Source organism: Orcinus orca, chromosome 1 (genome assembly GCF_937001465.1).
Source record: "Orcinus orca chromosome 1, mOrcOrc1.1, whole genome shotgun sequence".
Classification (NCBI taxonomy): domain Eukaryota; kingdom Metazoa; phylum Chordata; class Mammalia; order Artiodactyla; family Delphinidae; genus Orcinus; species Orcinus orca.
The window spans coordinates 115,956,540-115,969,615 of record NC_064559.1 but is presented as its reverse complement, the minus strand read 5'-3'; the positions used below and the strand labels follow the sequence as shown (position 1 = coordinate 115,969,615).

Below are 13,076 nucleotides of genomic sequence, written 5' to 3'. Positions count from 1 at the left end.
CACACGAAGCCCCATCTGGTGATCGATTCATGGCAAAAAGCCAGGGGAAGCCTTATCTCCAAGGAGATTAGATTAGAATTTTCCTGTGTGACTGGGTGGTTAGTCCTGCACATGGTGATTATATAACCCCCAGTGGGAATGGGACCCTAGAGTTGTCTGCCTTCTCAGACCGGTCACTTGGAAACACATCAGCTGGAAAAAAGCTGATTTAAGACCCCTCGGCCCCTGTATACACCACCAAGAGAGATGACTGGATTGCAGAGCTATCCCCAAATCTCTCCTTCCCCACACTGCCTCTCCTCTTCCTGTAGGCCACAGGCTCTCAGCCTGAAGTAGCTTATTCTGTGCATTTCAGGTAGAACTAGAAGTCAGGGAAGTCAGGTCGCTCTTCTCTGACATTGATGAGGTGGGGGACCAGGAGGAAATTTCAGAAAATCCAAGAGTTCTTCTTTGTTCTTTGTACTATCCGTGCCTGTTCCAGCTTTCCCTGCCCTTGTGTGACCTGCCTGTTGCAGGACTGAGAGACAGCATCTTAGGGCATGCCCACGAAGTACTCTGAACTTCTCAAGATGTAAAGGGAAAGAGAAATCAAAGCCAGCTCTTATCTCCATCCAGATGACGGGAATCAAAACAGCCAAACCCGTGCCCTCTCTTGCCTCGTTTGGCCAGTGGCTGAGTTAATTCCACGCTGAGATCTCTCTTAGCTTGTGCTAAGTTCGCCCTAAAGGCTGCCTGGTTATCAGCGACTAAATCACCAATCCCTCAAAGTCACCTTGCAGCCTCCCTCAGACCCAGAGGAGTCTTACTCCATCCTTGCCTCCTTCCCCAATGCTTTCTTCACTCTGGATTTAGCATCATATCTGGAACTTGAGCCTAGGAAATATTTTTAGCTACCAGCCATGACTTCTTTCCTATTCACAACTGGGGCAATGAGAGGGTAGGGAATTGGAGAAGATTCTGCTAGCCACAGGGCCAAAGCTCCTTGAGGTGTCTTCCTAAAAGATGAGTCTGGGCACGTCCCTCCTTTTCTGAAAACACTTCTATGGCTCCCTGTTGGATAGAGGTGAGATGCCCAAGACCCTTGACCATCTATCTGGTCCCAGCCTAACTTTGAGGCTCAGTCCCTGCCCTCCCTGCCTATACACCTGTGCAAGAGTGTTCTTTGACCTATGCACTGTCCTGCTTTTGGTTACACTCTTCCCCTTGCTTGGAGTGAAAGCCACTTATCCTTTGTGAAGTCTTCTCTGATCCATCCCATCCCACCAGCAAAACTTTGGGCCCTCATGGCCCCCATACACCTGTCCAAGACCATTTGTTGCACTGGATGGTTATATGGCCATCTTTTAAGGGCCACTGTTTGGACTCACCTTTCCCATACCCCTGCCAACTAGGTCACAGGGACCTAAGTAGGTATGTTGGGAAAAATTATCTGAAATTTAGATAAGGCCAAGGGGATGACTGTATGTTCCTTCAGTGTCATACTGAAGCTTTGTATAACAGACCTACAGGAAGATTATTTAATTGTCTAGAACTGTGCTATCAACACATGGCTATCAAGCCCTTGAAATGTGGCTAATACCACATGTCAAACTGACAATATCTTGGACATATTGGATTAAATAAAATAGATTCTTAAAATTAGTTTCACCTATTTGCTTTTAATTTTTAATGTGGCTACTAGAAAAACTTAAATTACACACCTGACCCACGTTACATACTGTCAGATAGCACTGCTCTAGAGGACAAGTTCATTGTTTGACTTTGTCATTTGCTCTTTTTTTTTTTTTTGCGGTACGTGGGCCTCTCACTGTTGTGGCCTCTCCCATTGCGGAGCACAGGCTCCAGACACGCAGGCTCAGTGGCCATGGCTCACGGGCCCAGCTGCTCCGCGGCATGTGGGATCCTCCCGGACCGGGGCACGAACCCGCGTCCCCTGCATCGGCAGGCGGACCCCCAACCACTGTGCCACCAGGGAAGCCCTGTCATTTGCTATTATTAATGAAGGGCTCAGACCATGAAATACATGTTAACTTGTAGATTTTTGCTGGTAGAGATTCAAATGATATCTGTCCAATAAGAGAGATAATCCCTGTTTTATTACCCTGTAGGATATTTACCAGATTTGTCTCTAACTTAAAAAAAAAATTATTTTGGTGTCCCTTTCCTTTAAATCTCAGTCCCTTCAATGCTCTTTGAACCAACTTTGTCATCTTATTGGTTCCCTCATTAGTTAGTGAGTTCAGTAAAGTCTTTGACACATGTTCATTCCATATCTGTATGAGACTTGTGCTTTTAACTTTTTGGAAATTATACTTATATCTCTTATCTTTTGTACAGCTTAAGTATAGAGACTGAATTATTAACATGCCGGGTATTAAGTAGGGGCTCAATAAATGTTTGTTGAATTAATAAAAAGCACTTGCATAGAATTGAGACCTTATGTTTAAACTGCCAACTACACTTTGCAGTAGGGTCTTCATCTGCCATATGCCAGGAAGCTGGGGATGTAGGAAAGATGAGGTCTTTCCAGGACCTTGAACTATTTAGGTGATCTCCACGAAGATTTTCGATTCTTGGGGCCTGTGATCCCAAGGGGATGCTGGCCAAAGCAGGTTCCTTCAGTCAGCTCAAGGGGAGGTCCTCCCAGCCCCACCCACCCAGAGTGCTGCAGGAAGCAGGGTGCCCAGGTAGGTTTCCCTTCCCTTGCTGCCCCATGGCCTGGGCTCCTGCCAGACTCAGCACTGTGAAGATCCCTCCAGACAACTCTGACTGCTCCTTAGGATCTGGACACAGAGGACTTCTAGCCTCAGAAGCCAGGTCTTCAGGGAGCCCTGGTTAAATCTCTGGGCCCTGAGTCCAGGTAGACAATTGCCAAACCGTGTCTCTTCCCCTTTACCCTCCTGGCCATCTCCACGGTGGGGAAGTCCAGCTGGCAGGTAAAGGTGGAAGTTGACTGCGAATTCCTTGAGGGCAGAAGCTTGTCATTTGCATGCCTAGCACCTGCTGAGCGCTCTGCCCAGCGCACAGTGGACACTCCGTGAATGCTAATCCGCCTCCCCTCCGTCTGCCTTACTCCAGCCTGCAGCCAGCTTCCTTCCAGTGAGCCTGATCTATAGACTCCTCAGCCTCGACAGAACACTGATTCATCAATCCCCTCTGGGAGTCTGGGCAGGATCCCTTGAGAATTAGGCATCAAGCTCAGGCTGGTGACCTTCTAGAAGTGTCACGCCAAGCCTGTCCTAGTCCACTTCCCTTACAAAGAAAAGAGAAGTTGGTAGAGGTTCTGCTGCTGGAGAATAAGAGTAAAAGCAACATTGCTCTTTGTAAAATTGTAATAAAATATACACCACAAAATTTATTATTTTAAGTGTATAGTTCAGTGGCATTAAGTATAATACATTCACATTGTGGTACAACCGTCACCACTATCCATCTCCTTTCCATCACCCCAAACTGAAACTCTGTACCCATTAAACAACAGCTTCCCGTTCCACACCCCCCGAGCCCTGGCAACCACCATCCTACTTTCTGTCTCTATGAACTTGACTACTCAGCGTACCTCATTTAAGTGGAATCATGCGGTATTTGTCCTTTTGTGATTATTTTAACGTAATGTCCTCAAAGTTCATCCATATTGTAGCATGTGTCAGAATTTCCTTCCTTTTTAAGGCTGAAAAAACTCCATTGTGTGTGTGTGTGTGTGTGTGTGTGAGAGAGAGAGAGAGAGAGAGAGAGAGAGAGAGAGATCTCACATTTTGTTTCATTTTGTTTATGCCTTCATCCACTGATGAACACTTGGGTTGCTTCCACCCTTCTGGCTCTTGTGAATAATAAGTGTGCGGATATCTCTTCAACTTTCAGTTCTTCTGGGTATGTGCCCAGAAGCGGAATTGCTGGATCATATAGTAATTCTGTATTTAATTTTTTGAGGTAAAAGCAAGATTTCTGAGCACCTGTGTTGTACTAGCTGTGAGCTAGGTTCCATATGACATCTCATTTAACCCACAAAACCACCCTATGGGGTGAAGACTATTGTCTCCACTTTATAGAAAGTGAAGGTTCCAGAAACTAAATGATGTACTCAAGGTTATAGGTAGTGACTGCAATCAAATTCGAACCCAGGTCGGCTTGATTCCAAGGCCACACTCTTCCCAGGCAGCAGGTGATGAAAACAAATACAGTCCTCAAAAGGAGGCCACACCTTAAAGCTTAATTCACAATTACACCTTTAATTAACATTTAACACTTTCCTTAATGAGCAGTTAACAGCTTAGCGGGAATCAGTTGCTGACCGAAGAATGGGTCATCACTCCCCCTTTTGTCCTGTCAAAGGAAACACTGTCTTCCAGATGGTTCCCAGACACAGCTCCTCTCTCCCTGGTCTCCCACTCTTTCCCCTCCCACATCACCAGACCTCCCTCATTCATTGGCTAGGCCCACATGACCGCCTCCCCCCAAAGCCTCTTCTCCACCCAGAAGTCTTCCCAGCCACACCCCCAGGAGGGGTCCCTCCTCCTTGCTTCCCTGGGCTTCTGGGCCTCCCTGGACTAGGCAGCCCTGAACTTTGTTCTATTGGTTTACAGACAAACTCCCTCCTGGCTGCACAGTTTCCGTCGTCCCTTTGTATAACCTACACCTACCAGTGCCTGGGGCTCTGTAACTAAATCAATGATTCAATGAGTGATTCACTCAATCAATGACAGTACGGAAGACAGGAGCGAAGAAAGAGAAAGCCAGAATCATCCTCCTCTACTTCACTGTTTGCGTGAGACCAGGCTGTGAGTTGCTCAGAATAATTTTTGTGCTACATTTGGCATCACTGCGCAAGCCTGAGCCATTTTGGGGTTGGAAACTCCCAGGAAAAGCAATGGAATTATCCTCTTGGAGAAATATGCCCACGTGGCTGGCCCAAGGAAGGGGAGGAGGGGCTTTCAGTGTTGGTAGGGATTTCATGTCTGAGGAAAACCAAATCCCAAGGAGCGGGGGAATTCTTTGTGAGGCCTTCAGCACAATTATTCATTCACCCAGTCATCCCACAGACACACACTTCCTCTGAGGGAGGCACGCACCTGGGCACCCTGCTCGAACCTGAGGGAAAAGAGGAAAGTAGGACCCTCTCCTGAGGTGCTGGGCCAGGGGAAGCCGCGTCCTCTGGGAGGGACGCGGGGCTTCTCTAGGAGGTGGAAGGGGAGGCTGAGCCCAGCCCACGGGCAGGGAGGTAAGGGGCTGCTCCTGAGGCCAAGTCCCTGGATTGCCAGGATGCGCTGGCCTCACCTGCAGGCTTGGCTAACACTCCAGTCTTTGATGTCAGGACAAGTGGATGAGGACCACACAACAGGCAGGGAGGGAGCTGGAGCGGTGAGCAAGGAGAGAGAAAGAGCCGGGTATCTGGGGTGGCAGCTGCCCGCAGCCAGAGGGTAGGGGAGCCCAGGCCAGAGTCGCGGCAGGACCTCCCGGTGAAGCCATCCGCCACCCCACCCCCAACCGTGCACTAGTCCAGCTTGGCTAGTCCAGAGGACTGTCTGTTTAGAGGGCTTCCAGCTCCACAGGCCACAAACAGGAAAAGGATTTGCAGAGAGACAGGATTCAAATTTGATCGGAGGGCAAGGATTTGGGATTATTTGCCCGAGAGAGAAGGAAGCACTTAAGTGACTTGGTCATTCGTGATTATTCGTAAGGTGATAGGATGACAGACAGCATTAACCCAGATGGTCCCCATATCAACCCCATGAGACCAGCAGGGCAGGACAGCATCCCATTGTGCAGGCAAAGAAAACGGGGCATGGAAAGGTTAAGGCTGTCGCTGGCCACTCCGTACTTCATCAGTAAAGGAGATTTGACATCAGTGTTTCTGGGTCCAGGGTCCTTGTTCACCTCGGGCTGCCTCTCCTGACCCAGTGAGGGAAAGGGGGGAACCCCCATCAGGGGGACTTTGAGAACAAGCCCTATATGGGTGGCTCTCTGAGGAGTGGTCACAGGAAAGGGAGGGGGAGGGGGAAAGGCTCTGCATTAACCTGGGGCCTCTGCAGCCCACTGCCCCCACCTCCACTCTTGGTCCAGGTGCCCAGAGTCCAGTGGCCCCGGCAGATTGAGTGCAATGCTTTTCCCAGGTCTCAGTAGGGGCACTCGGTGAACTCAGTGGCTTCATGGCTGGCAAAGGCTGTCCAGGTTCTGTGATTCAGTGTGCCGACAGGAAAATAAATCCACAAGAATGATTTCTTTTTTCTTCCAACAAAGCAATGAGGCCCGTAATCCAACAGTGACTGCCAGAGGACAGCCTGCTCTGAATTCCTTTCCTGCCTTGGTTACAGTCATTAAATTGGTCACTTGGGTTCAGGGGATGAGAGTGCGCCCTGCAGGACTGCGGTTGGCCTGGTTAACTTGCTGGCTTCCGCCTGGGATGGGGTGGACAGAAGCTGTGCTCCCCACTGGGCTTTCCCTCCTGGATACTCAGAAATGCTCTCCCTGGGTCAGAGCGGGGAGGGCGGAGTGCTCGACTCAAACCCTTCCTCTCTGATCAAAAACTTTCCAACAGCTCACCTCCCTGGAGTGAATCTGGCGTATTATCACATTCACTGGACGTTTATTCTGCCAAATATTTCATGACATTAACTCCTTTAGTCCTGACATCACTCTCTGGAGGAGGTGTGACCCCCTCTCTAAAGACAAGGAGTCTGAGGTTCAGAGAAGTGATCTTGTGTGGGTCAGGCAGCTGGCGAGCCGCAGAACCGTGGCCTGGTTCTAACACACTCCTCGCACTGGTCATTTCAGGCAGGTATTGGTAGCAATTTTTTCCTCAGTGGAGAAACTGAGACTAAGCCTAATTAAGCTCGTCCAAGGCAAACAACTGCTGACGGAGAGACCTGAAATCAGAGCCGAAGCCCAGCCTTTACAGTCTTGTCTCCCTGCTGGGCAGGCTGTCTTCCCTCACAGCACCCTTACCTGTGCTCACTAGGTCTCTCCACCCTCACACCCTTCTCCCGCCCCCATCCTCCCCTCCAGCTCGCTGAAGCCAACACTGAGTATCTTCACAGCCCAGCTTCAAACGGGCTTCTCCGCAAAGCCTTGCCTGACATTTTGGGCCATGTCCATCTCTCCCTGTCTCTCCTTCCCAATCACCCATTGTTTTCATTAAACATAAGGACACTTCATTATGGCTTTGGCTTACTTCACACGTGTAGGCCTTGTTCCTGCCCCCTCTTGCCTTCCCTGAATGATAGGGATAGAGTAGGATAATGAAATAGTCAGTTTAGAAATCCCAGTAGGGGATTAAGGACAGAAAGGGAGTTTTAAGGGAGTTTCAGAGACTGTTGTAAGCTAATGACCACTCAGGAAAAGAATCCAGTAACCTAGCAACAATCTACACTACCTTGGAGCGAGACCAGGTGCATCCAAGTGCCGGACACACTCAAGCCACAAACCCTGAGGGTTAAAACACAAGACAATAGATATGGGGTCTGAATCTTGTTACATGAAGTCAGGGAGTTCATAGTCCCTGAAGAGCAGCATCTCTGCGCATAGCCAAGACAGAAATATAGGTGAAGGGAAAAAAAAGGGGAAAAGGGGACATTATTCCAAAACCTGAGATGAATTACCATATTTTAGTACATGTCACCACTCTTTTGCTGATATACATATGATTTAAATAGCGCCATGACAGTCTTGTTCAAACCATGTAGGGTCAAAGGAGGAACTAATGATGTAAGCTTTGATGTCTGCCCAAGAATGAGGAAGAGGGTGGTCTTCCCTGCTTCCCACTTTTCTTTTGTTTATAAAAATAAAGTCCTCTCAGTCCTTGGGGCAAAGCCTTCTCGCCTGCCCGCTGGTATTTCTCATGAGCATCCTATGGTAATAAACTGACTCTTTGCCAGCCACTTTGCCTCTTGCTAAATTCTTTCTGCACCAAGACATAAGAACCTGAGCTTCGGTAAGTCCTGACACAGGTGAGAGGTTTCAATTAAAAGAACCATGGGTTCCGCACATATGGTCACCTTATCTTTGATAAAGGAGGCAAGAATATACAATGGAGAAAAGAAAGCCTCTTCAATAAGTGGTGCTGGGAAAACTGGACAGCTACATGTAAAAGAATGAGATTAGAACACTCCCTAACACCATACACAAAAATAAACTCAACATGGATTAAAAACCTAAATGTAGCTTCAGACACTGTAAAACTCTTAGAGGAAAACATAGGAAGAACACTCTATGACATACATCACAGCAAGATCCTTTCTGACCCACCTCCTAGAGAAATGGAAATAAAAACAAAGTAAACAAATGGGACCTAATGAAACTTAAAAACTTTTGCACAGTAAAGGAAACCATAAACAAGACAAAAAGACAACCCTCAGAATGGGAGAAAATATTTGCAAACGAAGCAACTTAAAAAGGATTAATCTCCAAAATATACAAACAGCACACGCAGCTCAATATCAAAAAAACAAACAACCCAATCCAAAAATGGGCAGAAGACCTAAATAGACATTTCTCCATAGAAGATATACAGGTTGCCAACAAACACATGAAAGGATGCTCAACATCACTAATCATTAGAGAAATGCAAATCAAAACTACAATGAGATATCACCTCACACTGGTCAGAATGGCCATCATCAAAAAATCTACAAACAATAAATGCTAGAGAGGGTGTGGAGAAAAGGGAACCCTCTTGCACTGTTGGTGGGAATGTAAATTGATACACCCAGTAGAGAGAACGGTATGGAGGTTCCTTAAAATACTAAAAATAGAACTACCATACGACCCAGCAATCCCACTACTGGGCATATACCCTGAGAAAACCATAATTCAAAAAGAGTCATGTACCACAATGTTCAGTGCAGCTTTATTTACAGTAGCCAGGACATGGAAGCAACCTAAGTGTCCATCGACAGATGAATGGATAAAGAAGATGTGGCACATATATACAATGGAATATTACTCAGCCATAAAAAGAAACGAAATTGAGTTATTAGTAGTGAGGTGGATGGACCTAGAGTCTGTCCTACAGAGTGAAGTAAGTCAGAAAGAGAAAAACAAATACCGTATGCTAACACATATATATGGCATCTAAAAAAAAGGAGTTTCTGAAGAACCTAGGGGCAGGACTGGAATAAAGACGCAGACATAGAGAATGGACTTGAGGACACGGGGAGGAGGAAGGGTAAGCTGGGATGAAGTGAGAGAGTGGCGTGGACATATATACACTACCAAATATAAAATAGCTAGCTAGTGGGAAGCAGCTGCATCACACAGGGAGATCAGCTCGGTGCTTTGTGACCACCTAGAGGGGTGGGATAGGGAGGGTGGGAGGGAGACACAAGAGGGAGGAGATATGGGGATATATGTATATGTATAGCTGATTCCCTTTTTATACAGCGGAAACTAACACAACACTGTAAAGCAATTTTACTCCCGTAAAGATGTCAAAACAAAACAAAACAAAACACAGTGGGTTCGAGTCTCCTCCTGAGTCAGGGATTGTGGGTTCAAGCCCCGTTGTAGAAGGAGTGCGGTTTCATAAAGAGCAACAACCAATCATCTGAGATGTCATGTTGCTTCCAGCCCTGAGAGGTCAACTCTAGATATTACAAGTATCTACCATATCATCCAGCACAGTGACAACCACAAAACAGGTGTTGAATAAATTCCACACGTTTGTGTGTTACTGTTCAAAGCATTTGGATATCCATTGTCTTGATGAATTTTCCTGAGAACCTTGTGAGGTGGGTATACAGATTCTGAGGGACTAGCTGTAGCTAAGGTGACTAGCTGGTTAGTTGAAGAGCAGAACTGGAACTCAGATTTTCTGTTCCCACGTAGAGGGCTCTTTCCTCTGCCGGGCCACAGATATAGGATCATCTGTTTCCTGAAATGGTATCCCTGGTCAGCTGAGTTTTCTCTACTGTTTCTTCCTCCACGCCAGGACCCCAGCCATGAGAAGGGTCCTGCTGGTGTCTTATTGAGGGTGTCATCAGATTGGCCCTGGGGGCATCTTGAGTCAGAGAGTGGGGGGTGGTAAGAAACATCTCAGGTGAAGCCCCCAGTGAGTCCAGCAACTGGCAGGGCTGAGGTCCTGGTCCAAGTGAGGACCCTCCCAGTAACCCCCAAAGGTTCATGCTGGGTCTTGGTCTGCAGGGTCCCTGTCCCACCCCATGGCCCTGAAGGGAGCCACCAGTAAGGGCAGGTGATCAGTTCCAGACCAATCCCCAGGTAGCCACAGGATGCTTCCTCCAGCAGAGGGCAGGGGGTGGGGAAGGAAAACCACCCAAGACCTGCTATCACCTCACACGCAAGAGGAAATAAGGCGGAAGGAGACGCCACTGCGGTTTTGCCCACAGAGTTGCAGGAGGGAACCAGAAGCAGAGCTGCTCCCTCGGGCAGTGGATGCTCCCATCGGGCATATCCAGAGCTGCTTTGCCAAAAAAGAGAATTAGGTTACATGGTTACATTCTCAGCCAGACAGCCCAAAGGATCTGGGGGGCATCCAGGAGCCCAGCCCCTTCTCTCTGCTCCAAGCCAACCAGTCAGCTGCAAGGTCTGACTCCCTAAGGCTAGAAAGGCAGTAAGGGTCATGGTGGCATCCTCACATGGGTCACGGTGGCATCCTCACATGATCTGGCGCATCATTTGTGGGCTCTTCATATGACTGCTTAGCCCCTACTGTGTATCCAAGAGCAGCCCCAAAGAGTTGGGATCACTTTCCATTTCTCCGCCTTGTGGAGGACGCCAGTGTTGGAGCGGGGACCAGGGCTGGGTATGTGACACCTGCTTTTTGAGAGCAGCCCTGGCATGAACTGCTTGCTCGAAACTTTGCACAGCTTCCTGCTCTGGGAGATGCAGGATTAACTGAATGACATGTGCAGTGATTACGGGAAAGCAATGGGGTGAGGGGAGGACTGCCTGTAGATCCTGCCAAGGAGACCAGGAATTAATTCAACCTGTCACTTACACTGAGCTCCCTTAGCAGGTGACTGGTGCAGGAACCTCATCTATCCCCAATACAGTATATCATAGCCATAGCCCGAGCGCATACTGCAGAGCAGGCCAGAGCCTCAGGGAGGCCCACGAAGAGGGCTGTTACACTGGGGTAAACAGGCCACAGCCACGGCAGCAACGCCGTTAGATTCCATCCCATGACATTCGATCCAGTATTCGCTCACCACCTGCTATATGCTGGGAACACTGCTAAGGTTATACGTATTGATAAAATAATCTTCAAGTTGAAGAAGCTCACTCCAGGTGTACGTGTAGTATGTCTGCACTTTCCAGGATAATCTCAAAACATTCTGTAAATTCTGCTAAAAACAGGGAGCATATGCATTCTTTCTCACACCTGTAAGCCCTGTGCCTGACACAGAATCTGGAACGGAGTATGACTTAATGTACGTTTGCTGAATGAACAAATGAACAAATGCCTGGATCATCTGAGTTGGGCCAGCTAGTTCACGGGCGCTCTGCAGAGAGTCAGGATTCACTGTGCTCTGCTGGCTGTCCCTCCACAACCCCTTGGTTTCCTCTCAGGAGATCCTCCTCACTCCTCCACCTTTTTCTCTCTAACATACCACACACCCCCAGACCTGTGCTCTGCAATTTTGCATTCAGCTCTCCACTCCCTGTCCCCCAAGCCCAAGTTACCAAAGATAACTAATGTTAGCAGGTCAGAGTCAGCACAGATGCACTTTAAGATGCTTAGCCTGGCTGGAGAGCCCTAGACAGAGCTGGATGTATTTTTAGCTCTTTGGGTATCTGGAAAGGTATTGAGATGCAGTCGTTGTTACAGACACCTTGGCAAATCAGTATTCTGCTACTGGCCTCCCCACACCAGCAGTTTCCATTCAGTGTCTCAAAAGCAAGGGTTGCCATGGAGATTGAGCTGCAGGGCAACTGAACTTCCTGTTGGGAAACAGCGGCACAGGTAAAGCTCTGGGCCAATGGGAGTCAAGGAGCTCCATGGATGGCCACAGCTTCTGCTCCTGAAGGCAAATGATTGCAGAGTCCCTGGTATCCTCAGAAGGGGTTAGCCGGGAGATAGAGGATGCTGTGTCTGGAACTTCATTCAGGGAGGGATTGATACTGATTCTATTTCGCCCTCACACCTGTCGTAGGATTGATTTAGTTCTCTCTGTGTTCCATTGCCCAAGGACTTTGGCCATCCACAAAGAAGTCTGGAAGCTGCTTGGGGAGGAAGGTGGCGGGCCATTTTGTAGTAGAGGCCAGTCCTGGCAAATACCTAGACACAAGCTCTGTGTGGGGCTTGGGGAGGCCAGGTCAACCCAGTCCTGGAGCCAGTTGAATCATAGTAACCCACTCTTCCAGTGGCACTGTGCAGGATTATCTTATTTTAGCCTTGATATCATGCAGGGAGGCAGCCAAGACAGGTAACATGGTCCCCAATTTTCCCATTCATTCAACAAATATTTCCTGTGTACCAGATATGCTAGGCAACCGAGATTTAAAAATCTGAGGCTACAAGAGGCTAAGTGACCCACAGACAGTTACAAAACTGGTAAAAGGTAGAACCAGAAGAACCCTCAGTTCTGTCCATAGATTCAGAGGGATAAGAGCCCAAAGAAGTTCTTAGAGAGCATTTAGCCTGATCCTTGAACTTCACAGAAAATAAACTGAGGCCCGGAGAGAGTGTGAAACTTGGTCACTCAGAGAGTTGATGCTAGAGCAAGGGCCAGGGTTCTTTGCCCACTCTGCTTCTCATCATCAAAAGCTCTTTCTAGGGAAATGTGCTGTCCCAAATTTTTACAGGACGCTCACTCTGTGTCAGGCACTGGATCAGCTAAGAATTTCTTTTAGTTGTTGTTAACAGAGACATGATAACAGTGACTTAAAAAAACTAAGCGTTTATGGGCTTCCCTGGTGGCGCAGTGGTTGAGAGTCCGCCTGCCGATGCAGGGGACACGGGTTCGTGCCCTGGTCCGGGAAGATCCCACATGCCGTGGAGCGGCTGGGCCCGTGAGCCATGGCCACTGAGCCTGCGCGTACGGAGCCTGTGTTCCGCAGTGGGAGAGGCCACAGCAGTGAGAGGCCCGCGTACAGAAAAAAAAACAAAAAAACAAAAAAAACAA

At 48.2% G+C, this 13,076-nt stretch overlaps 1 protein-coding gene across 3 annotated transcripts in view; it reads left to right on the top strand.

Moving 5' to 3' along the window:
* KCNC4 (potassium voltage-gated channel subfamily C member 4) overlaps positions 1-13,076 on the top strand; it is a 49,559-nt gene that overhangs the window by 33,460 nt on the left and 3,023 nt on the right. Inside the window, exon 4 of one of the 3 annotated variants that reach the window (XM_033434942.2) lies at positions 4,584-5,390. The exons of the other annotated variants lie outside the window; for them this stretch is intronic. Within the exon in view, the coding sequence (XP_033290833.1) occupies positions 4,584-4,660 (77 nt within the window). The 3' untranslated portion in view covers positions 4,661-5,390. Of the gene's footprint in view, positions 1-4,583; positions 5,391-13,076 lie in introns of those variants that run through there. 3 annotated transcript variants of the gene reach the window in all.